A 10,355-nucleotide genomic window follows, 5' to 3' on the forward strand; every position below is an offset into this window, starting at 1 on the left:
AATTTAAACTGAGCTAACAAACAGGATACAGAATTGCAAATCAAATTTGAATGTAGGAATTAAATAAAATACCATATCTGATTTTTATTTTAAAGTTTGAAACGTCTTTAAGTTTGAAGGTTTTATACGTGTTGCAGACAGACTTGTAATAAAATTAAATTAATAAATTTTCCACACATGGACTTCATTTCCCAGAATGCCCTTATATCCTGTGAGTTGTGTACAATTCAGTTCAAATTCCAACTTATGAAATGAAAATCTACTTTCATTGATTTCGTCTGTTAATGGCACCGAGTAGGTCACAATTACGCACAAAAAGTATTTAACATTTTGTGAACGGTATTATCGCAGCAGAATTAATACATTCATTAGAATAGCTACTCCATCTCTTCCTTTTATTTATATCTCACTGAAGCCTGGGCAGCATTCAGGTTTGTTTGTAACTTTGGTAAGAAAGAAGTAAATGCAAATAAAAACCATTCACAATCCTTGTTACTAGATATCTTGTAACAACTCTTTCAGAGCAGGCTACTTAGAGTAAACTGTATTTATTTTTTAATTGAAACTCAACATACATAGGTGTTTGATATTTCTTTAACTGAATAAATGCTTATTCAGGGTCAATAAAAAAAACTGTCAGTTTGCAATGGACACAAACACACACAAATAACGTTTGCATTCTTATAATTAAAAGGGAAAAAAAAGTAACTCAACAGATCTTCATAGCAAAGGCTTGAATATGCACAACAACAACAACATCACATTTGTATGTCACTCAATCTTCAACAGCACCATCCTCCATGTCCAGTAATAAAAGGAAGTTTACTTTGCTGTTCAAACATCATGTTTACAAAGAAGATCAAAGGTTCAGTTACTATTCATTGCTTTTCCATAGAGTTTAATTGCCATTTTAGTGTCATTCATTCTATAGGAAATGTAAACAGCATTTTATGATTGACAATTCTAAAATTGGTCCTCTCATTTCCATAAGCCTTTCCACAAACAGCCCTCTAGTGGGAAAACATATGTATTGTTCACATTGTGAAGCATTAAGGCAAAAGCAGATAAGAATTATACTTCACCAACAAATTAGAACACATTGTTTAAACAATCAAACAGCTATATTATCACTAATGCATGTTTAAACAGACAGTCTGTTTATTATAAACAAAAGATTCAATGCAATTACCCACTCTGAAGCATTTTAAAGTAGGGAGAAATACTGTTAACATCCATAATAATATCATTTAATATGGCTGGAAATGTTTACATAATAAAAAAAACTCCAGACATAAAAATATGCGTTTTATACATTGTCTGAGAACGATTCACAAGAATTATTCCTTATATAGAAAGATTTCAAAGGAAAGTCATGGACAAATTGGGCTGAAATGGACTGAAACCCAGTCACAAATAAAACGGACTAAATTGAGATCCGAGTCCACTTTTATGGACAGTGTGAATACAAAATCAACTTTTCACTTTTGGCTCACTTCAACGGTTCTGAATTTGGTTCTTTTAACCTTAAAGAACACTAAAACCTCTTGTTGTATAAAAACTAGAAGCATTATTGTTATACAAAACATTCTGACAGAAAAAGAGAACATACACTGACTGGACTCTTTCTCATAAACGCACAACACACTCATATAGTTCCCAAATGGAGGGCCAGGTAAATGAGATTGATGGTAGTGGAGAAAAAGCCTATAAGGTTGCAGAGGTTGGACAGACCATGGTAGCGGTAGAAGGTGGTCCTGTGCTCCTTGTATTTTGGGTCCTGTTCACGGAGTTTGGCGTATCCTTCCTTATTGGAGCTCATACCCACCTGATTCCCCAGACCGTGTTCCTTCTCGATCTCCTGCATGACCAGCATGCACTCTGTGGCAGATGGACAAAACCACTGCGCGTTCAGACCGGCCATGATCACGGCCACAAAGAACAGAGTCATCTGCTCAGAAAAAAATAAAAACAGAGCGTGAGAGAGGCGTGAAACGAAATGAAGAATGAGAAACAAAAATTTGCTGAAAGTTTACTCAGCCTCAGTCCATCCAAGATGTAGATGAGTTTGTTTCTTCATCAGAACAGATTTGGAGAAATATAGCATTACATCACTTGCTCAGCAATGGTTCCTCTGCAGTGAATGGGTGCCGTCAGAATGACAGCTGATAAAAACATCACAATAATCCACATGACTCCAGTGCATCATTAAACATCTTGTGAAGTTAAAGGCTGTGTATTTGTTAGAAACAAATCCATCATTAAGGGGTTTTTAATGTTAAACCATTGCTTCCAAATAAAATATGAGACCTCCATCCACATTATTGCTTTCTCTGGTGAAAAAGTCGCCTCATCTGAATTGAGAGAGAAATATGCACAGATCAAGCACTGTTTACAAGTGAAAACAGTCCAGAACAGTTCTAAACAAATGTGTTGGTGGATTTTGATGTAAAGAGGACAACAGGGGATGGACTTTTTCACTGGAGGAAGCATCGTTATTATGGGTTACAGACACATATTTGAGCCAGAACCGATAAAGTTTAAATGTGTTAATGATGGATTTGTTTCTTACAATACACAGCTGTTTGGTTCACAAGATGTTGACTGATGGACTGGAGTGGTGTGGATTATTGTGATGTTTTTATCAGCTGTTTGGACTCTCATTCTGACGGCACCCATTCACTACAGAGGATCTATTGGTGAGCAAGTGGTGTAATGCAAATGTCTCCAAATCTTTTCCCATGAAGAAACAAACCGCATTTACGTCTTGGATGGCCCGAGTGCACATTTTCAGCAAATATTCATTTTTGGGTGAACTACTCGTTTAATGAATCATGCAGAAGGCAAACATTTTGATTGGTCACCTGTATGCCCTCATGCCAGTCCAGCAGTTCTCTAGGGTGGTACACAGCATATATGGCCAGATTGACTGCATCAGCACCCAGCAGACAGTAGAAATAAAATGGGAATAACTTGCTTTGCACAAGGCCGAATGTGTGCATGGATACCTGGGAAATCAGCACAAAACCTGAAAATATAAAGAGGAATTAGAAGTATATGGAATGTTATATGATGACATAATTATCATAACACCATATTAATTTACCTGCTATGAAAGACACCCACACCTGCATTCCCCATGTGAAGGAAATGACCAGAAGGTGAAGCACTTTCACAAAGTCAGTTGGGTCTCCCTCTGTAGCCATAATTAACTTCTGAAAAGTGAATAATATTAATAAAAAAGTAATAAATAAATCAACATATTTTAAAAAAGAAGAGATCACAAAAAAATCTGCATCAGAATAAAGAGTCACAGTATCAGCTAAATCTAAAACTTTAACGTTAATGCATAGCATTTCACAAATAATAACATGCATTATGCCATTATGCGTGCAAATGCATTTAAAGCGTGTCAGTACAGATAAGAGTTTTGTGTATGGTCTGATTGTCGAGAACAACATACTATTGCAAAACAGAGGCTGTAGTTCTTGCGCCTAAAAACCTTACCGATGATCCTGATCGGTTATGCTTTTGGATCTGCTAATATAATTTGCATCAGTTTACTTTTTGTCCCGTTAATAAGAAATGACAACAGCACGTTTCAAGGCTTCCGTGATAGTCGTTCACGCAATTTCTGTTACTTACGCAAGCAATCACACTGAAGCGATTTCCTTCTCAGAGTGAATTCTGCCGGTCTATAGTAAACACGTACCCGAGTTTATAAGTCTCTTTATGCAGTTCTTTCTACGATCACTTTCGAAAAAAACTGGTGCTTATCTTCTGCACAAAATTTCTGTTGCTCCTGTAGTTGCTCGATATCACACTGTGTTAGTCCCGCCCCCGTGATCACACCACCCAATCACACTCGATTATTCAAATGCATGGACGTCTGTCATCCAATCACGATGCAAGGAGCTGCTTGTCTTTCTAATGTCCATCCAAAATTGTCACTAATTAACTCTAGCAAATAAGTAACGTTAAACCAGTACTACATATATCTTTTATAACACTGAATCTGTTATAACACCCAATCTATTTAGTATTTTGTATATACTAGGATAGTATTAATTAATATTATGAATCCGCTTTTATTTTTTATATTTTAAGTTTTCATTTTAAAGTTTTAGTAATTTTGTATTTTGATATGTGCTTTTGCCATTTTTATTAGTTTTTAAAAATGTTTTATTTAGTTTATTTCAATTTTGGTAATTTCTTTTAGTACTTGAACTTAAACTTATTTAAGTTAGTTGCCAAGGAAAATGTATACACACACACACACACACACAGAACATTTTTGTTAATGTGTCGAGATTTGAACGGAGTTTAGTGCTCCTAACATCAAATTCATAATATAAAATGCAGTACAAAACAAACAAACAAAAAAACATTAAATACAACACAGTATTAAAATGCAGTACAGCGCAATATGTACATAACGTTAACATAAGTTATTTGGTTTGCTTGTTTATGGGCGTATAATAAGTGCTTCTGACAACGATCTAGACTTATTTATTTTCTTAAAACAGTTAAATTATAGTTTGTTCATACTCACCCAATGAAATTATTAGATATTGCAGTTCTGATGTTTAACGGTAGGGGTCAGAGCTGATCCTCATTTAAACCAAAGGAACTTAGGCTATTTTAAACCAAGCGTTTATAAGAGCATAAAAAGGATAACTGTTTGAAATAAAACTATGCGCACAGAATGCACACAATGAAATTCACTGAAATTGTACGTTGTTTTCGCTCACCAAACAAACTCTTGTAGTTCTGGTGTTTACCATTAGAGGGCGCTCCGCTTTTAAACTGCAGGGACATTTGACCGAGCGGAAGTAAATCTTCTGTTTATTCTTTGCAGGCGCTGGGTGCTCGTTTTCCTCGAGAGTCGCCTCACATTAATCGCAGTTTGGTAAGAGATTTGTTTTCTCCAGAAAGCATAATGTCGTTCTTAAATGTTTAAATGCTTGTATATTTATCGTGAGTGTTTTGACCATATGGTTTACATTGTATTTTCATTTTACTGATTGTGTTTATTTGATTTTCTGTGTTTATGTTGCCTCTAAGATCACCTCTAAATATCCTAATGTTTAAACTAAATAAAAATAAACATTAGAAACATGCCAGCTAGATATACACCAGTTTAAATATAAATTTGTATTATTGTATACATTTGTATTATTGTCGTTTCAGTTTTAAGACAAAATGCACAATCAACGCGGTTTAATCTGTCGTTAGAAAGAATGTCCATTAATTTTAGATGCTAAATGTTATTACATAAAGGTCTGTGTGTTTATGTTGCAAACCTCATGGGTGCAAAAGCCTGTTGCTTTTGTATATTTGATTCAGTTAATGTTCAAAGATTGCTTTAAAGTATATTTCATCTAATTTTCCTCCATGAAGCAAAAGATGGGACGCAGAAAGTCGAAGAGAAAACCCCCTCCCAAGAAAAAGATGACAGGAAATCTGGACACCCAGTTTACCTGCCCCTTCTGTAACCACGAGAAATCATGTGACGTCAAGATGTAAGAAGTAATAAAACTCCTTAAGTGTTACTTAAAGATCTAACAAAACTATCACTAATGCACAAAAATTCTACTTTATTCCAGGGAACGAAGTCGAAATACTGGGATAATATCCTGTACTGTGTGTCTAGAGGAATTCCAGACACCAATAACTTGTATCCTTCTCGAAATTTGATACATTTATACGATATGAGTATCTGTATTTATTGCATGATGTATATTATTAAAGGAATAGTCCATCCAAAAATACAAATTTGCTGAGTTTACTCACCCTCAGGCCATCCAAGATGTAGATGAGTTTGTTTCTTCATGGGAACAGATTTGGAGAAATTTAGGATTACATTACTTGCTCACTCTTCTGCAGTGAATGGGTGCCGTCAGAATGAGAGTCCAAACAGCTGATAAAAACATCACAATCCACACAACTCCAGTCCTTCAGTTAATGTCTTGAGAAGTGGAAAGCTGCATGTTTGTTAGAAACAACGTTTCTTAGTTAACATTTCTCAGTTAATATTTTCAGCAAATTTTGGGGTGAATTATTGGTTTAATGTGATGTCGGTCTTGTCCTTAATCACTCTCTCAGATCTCTCGGAGCCGGTGGACGTGTACAGTGATTGGATAGATGCTTGTGAAGCAGCCAATCAGTAGTTTTGCTGGGTCAAATGTCACAGATGACCAAATACACTTGAAGACTTTTGTTTGTTTTAAACTCCTGTACTGAGAAATTTAGGATTACATTACTTGCTCACTCTTCTGCAGTGAATGGGTGCCGTCAGAATGAGAGTCCAAACAGCTGATAAAAACATCACAATCCACACAACTCCAGTCCTTCAGTTAATGTCTTGAGAAGTGGAAAGCTGCATGTTTGTTAGAAACAACGTTTCTTAGTTAACATTTCTCAGTTAATATTTTCAGCAAATTTTGGGGTGAATTATTGGTTTAATGTGATGTCGGTCTTGTCCTTAATCACTCTCTCAGATCTCTCGGAGCCGGTGGACGTGTACAGTGATTGGATAGATGCTTGTGAAGCAGCCAATCAGTAGTTTTGCTGGGTCAAATGTCACAGATGACCAAATACACTTGAAGACTTTTGTTTGTTTTAAACTCCTGTACTGATTCACTGTTCAGTCTTGTATTGAAGCTGAAAGAATGATCGAATAAAGCCACAGATGGAGGTTCGGGCAACACAGAGATGATGATGATTTAAAATTCAGCCTTTTCCCTTTTGTTTATCGTTACAGAAATGCTGAGAAAATGCCACGAACATCATTCATTTCAAAATAGCGGTGTTTTGTTGTTGTTTTCATTTGTTTCTAATCTTTTAGTTTGTCTTGTTTATTTTACAATTTAGGTTTTTATAAGACCATGTAGTGTCAATAAAACATCTGCATGTTCTCTCTTGTGGAAATCTGTGGTCCGTTTCTGTTGTGGAATCAGTTAAAATGTAAATGTTAATAACAAAATATTCAGTTTTTAACCAGTACTGACAAGTCATTTGAAAATAGTGATTTATTAGTTTTTCACTTGCTCAGCCTTTGTTGGTAAGCCTTATAAATAAAGACATTAGAAGCATTAATGCAAGAGGGACACGTTGCATCACCTTCTGTGAGAAACGAAAGTATTTCACCGTTTTATGTTCTTGTGTTCAGCTGTTTCCAGCGGTAATGCAAAACAATGTCAATCCTTACTCAGTTTTTAACCAGTACTGACAAGTAAAGACAAGTCATTTGAAAATAGTGATTTATTAGTTTTTCACTTGCTCAGCCTTTGTTGGTAAGCCTTATAAATAAAGACATTAGAAGCATTAATGCAAGAGGGACACGTTGCATCACCTTCTGTGAGAAACGAAAGTATTTCACCGTTTTATGTTCTTGTGTTCAGCTGTTTCCAGCGGTAATGCAAAACAATGACAATCCTTAACACACTGATATAGAAATGAAATATGACTAATATCTTCAACAACTGATTTACATGAGGGTGAGATCTAGTCATGTCCAAACGTTTTTTTTTTTAAATAGCTAAATATATTAACTATGCACATTAAAACTTATATGTGGACTCACAACCATCCTAAATAGTGAGCAGGTCTTGCCTGTTGTATTTTTGCATAATTTCACTTTCATAATTGAGTATCAGGTTTGGCAGGCTAAAAGCGGTAACACTCGCGCATATATGCAAGTTTACGAAATAATTTCTATATAGCTATTGGGAGCGAGTCATTTTTCAAAAAAAAAGAAAAACAAAAGGTGCCATTACAATTTAAGTCATGCAGTTTTGGTTCACATGATTTTTCACAGTATTGAAAAAAAAAACGAACAGTAGCTTGTTCTCCATTTGTCCGTCTACACTCTAATAAAAGGATAAACTGAATAAAAAAAAAAGTCATTTTACTAGTTTAATAATTAAAATGTCTTTCAATAATTATAATCCATTAAAATAATGTAGATAAACTGCTTTGTGGGCAATCTCTAGTAGCTTGATGCAATACTATTCCGCACTACAAAAGACATGTACTTCTAACTTCATTCACCGAGACCTTTTAGATTTCAGCTTCCTCTCCCTTTCGTTTTAGTTTTCTCGTTTTCTTAGTAATGACTCCACATGCAGGTTTTCTGATGAATGAAGAAGCTTACTGTGTTTACCCCAGCAGGACATGATAAACGTGCTCCTGGATCAACATCCTCCGAAAGCGTTCCTGTCACTGAATCAGCTTTTAGGGCAAGACACTCAAACTCAATTTCAAGTTCTTGCAACTCTATTTAACACGTCTGAATGAGCAAATCAGAATTACTTGAGAAGTACAAGCAGGTGTGCTGGAGCAGGGTTTACACCCTTTCAAACAATTACGCAACATCGACATTATTATTTGACAGTATTTCAATGTTTTGAAGCTTATAGCTGAATGACAGCATCTATAAAAAAAAAATCCAGACAATCTCTTAGACGCAGTAGTGGAGTTCACTTGGGATTCTTCGGGAAATTGGCAGTAGTGGGGCGTCTTTGGTGGATTTCCTCTTCCTCCATCCAATCAAAAGAGCATCATGAAACCTATTAAAAGCTGCTGGTTTGACCAAATCCACTGAAAATCCACTATGGGGCAGAAGTTTGGAATAACTGAGATATTTTTAAACTTTTTTTTTTTGTAGGAAGTCTCTTGCTTATCAAGGCTGCATTTATTTGATCAAAAAATACTGTAAACAGTAATATTGTAACATATTATTACAATTGCAAATCTCTGTTTTCTATTGTTATATATTTTAAAATGTAATGTGATCCACGATGAATTTTCAGCATCATTACTCCGGTCTTCAGTGTCACATGATCTTTCAGAAATCATTCTAATATGCTGATTTGCTGCTCAGGAAACATTTCTTATTCTTATCAATGTTGAGTTTTTGGTGTTTTTTTAATAAAAAAATTTTTTTTAAAAAACAATACACTACCATTCAAAAATATAGGGTACGATTTTTAAAGAAATACTTTTTTTTCCCAGAAAGGATCCGTTAAACTGATCAAAAGTGACAGTAAATACATTTATAATGCTCAAATAAATGTATCACAGTTTCCACAAAAATATTAAGCAGCAAAAACATGATAATAATAAGAACCATTAAAAACAATTGAGCACCAGTAATAACGAAGCAGCAGATCAGGATGATTTCTGAAGGATCATGTGACACTGAAGACTGGAGTAATGATGCTGAAAATACAGCTCTGATCACAGGAATACATTACATTTCACAATATATTCAAACAGAAAACAGTTCTTTTGAATTGTAATAATATTTCATTGTTTTACTGTATGTTTAATCAAATAAATGCAGTTTTGGTGAGCATAAGATAGTTCATTTAAAAACATTAAGAAATCTAAATGATTCTAAACTAGTAGTGTATATGTACTGTAACTATGAGGCATCATAAATATAATACCTCCACATTTATCATCATATAAGAAAATTGGGCCATGCAGGAGATGGGAAAATGACACGCTCAAAAATATCAATAGAATCAAATAAAACTGAAATAATAATAATAAAAAACTACATAAGTGAGAAGCATGTAAAGCCTGTGTGTATAAGACATTTTAAAGACATTCCTCCTAAGTTTGTTTTCTACGAACGGTCAGTCACTGAGGTTCTCAGCTTTGATCAGTGGCTGTGATGTCAGGAAACAGTTGAAGCTGGTCCTACTGGTCGACATGACTTTGGAATTTAAAAATAGTGCAGGTGAGTTTAAAAAAAAGCAGTGTGCTGGCAGCTGTCTGTTCATCCTAGTCAGAATCCTGATATCCATCCATCTCTGAGTCCTGGCCGTTGTTGATGTAGTCATTAGGGCTGGAGCAGTACTTGCTGTCGTACACCTGACGCGGCAGACCGTACACCGTCATGCCGGTCTGGGACGCCACTTTATTGGTGCCCATCTGCAGCGAGACGATAGAGGTGTCGCACATCTCCATGTCCAGCTTCTTATCGAAGATCTGGCGCTTGGTGCCGGGGGCCGTCATGCCGGACTGCGGAGGAGGAAAAGGGAAAGACATATGAACAGTACTAGGAATTGTAAAACATTCAAGTCCCCATGAAATCAAGTTTTTTGGGTGTTTGTTGGTATCAATATGTTAGTCTTAAGGTTATCTATAAGGCAGTGTGCTCCAAAACAGTGACAAAATTCGCATTTAGAAGATATAAGCATTCAAAGCTTTCAGTTCGTCACTTCCGCCAAAACGGCTCAACGATTTTTTTGACGTCACATCGTACTTCAGCTTCTCATCAAACTTTCTGTCCAATCAAATGCTCTCTAGAAGCCCCCTACACTATAAAATAGACGCTGAAGCCACGG

At 35.5% G+C, this 10,355-nt stretch overlaps 3 protein-coding genes across 6 annotated transcripts in view; 1 reads left to right on the plus strand and 2 right to left on the minus strand.

The window, feature by feature from the left end:
* Positions 1 to 1,213: 1,213 nt before the first annotated feature.
* On the minus strand, positions 1,214 to 8,705 carry LOC107715656 (transmembrane protein 205-like). Of its 4 annotated transcripts, none has more exons than XM_016521828.1 (4): positions 8,162 to 8,705; positions 3,104 to 3,212; positions 2,862 to 3,025; positions 1,214 to 1,948 (listed from the first exon to the last, which is right to left on the minus strand). In XM_016521828.1, exons 2-4 carry the CDS (start codon positions 3,201 to 3,203, stop codon positions 1,646 to 1,648), a joined length of 567 nt encoding a protein of 188 aa, XP_016377314.1. In that variant the 5' UTR covers positions 3,204 to 3,212; positions 8,162 to 8,705; the 3' UTR covers positions 1,214 to 1,645. The 4 variants fall into 4 exon arrangements, with proteins under 4 accessions (XP_016377314.1, XP_016377312.1, XP_016377311.1 ...); XM_016521826.1 differs by lacking the exon at positions 8,162 to 8,705 and adding an exon at positions 3,710 to 3,828; XM_016521825.1 differs by lacking the exon at positions 8,162 to 8,705 and adding an exon at positions 3,643 to 3,828.
* On the plus strand, positions 4,812 to 6,233 carry elof1 (elongation factor 1). Its single transcript, XM_016521829.1, has 4 exons — positions 4,812 to 4,906; positions 5,398 to 5,519; positions 5,604 to 5,674; positions 6,103 to 6,233. Exons 2-4 carry the CDS (start codon positions 5,404 to 5,406, stop codon positions 6,165 to 6,167), a joined length of 252 nt encoding a protein of 83 aa, XP_016377315.1. The 5' UTR covers positions 4,812 to 4,906; positions 5,398 to 5,403; the 3' UTR covers positions 6,168 to 6,233.
* A 663-nt stretch (positions 8,706 to 9,368) lies between the features above and the next one.
* Positions 9,369 to 10,355, minus strand: part of LOC107715638 (calponin-1-like) — an 8,842-nt gene continuing 7,855 nt past the window's right edge. Inside the window, exon 7 of the mRNA XM_016521793.1 lies at positions 9,369 to 10,029. Coding sequence (XP_016377279.1) covers positions 9,790 to 10,029 — 240 coding nt within the window. The 3' untranslated portion in view covers positions 9,369 to 9,789. The remainder of the gene's footprint in view (positions 10,030 to 10,355) is intronic.

Source organism: Sinocyclocheilus rhinocerous, unplaced genomic scaffold (genome assembly GCF_001515625.1).
Source record: "Sinocyclocheilus rhinocerous isolate Xijiao unplaced genomic scaffold, SAMN03320098_v1.1 scaffold239, whole genome shotgun sequence".
NCBI classification, from domain to species: domain Eukaryota; kingdom Metazoa; phylum Chordata; class Actinopteri; order Cypriniformes; family Cyprinidae; genus Sinocyclocheilus; species Sinocyclocheilus rhinocerous.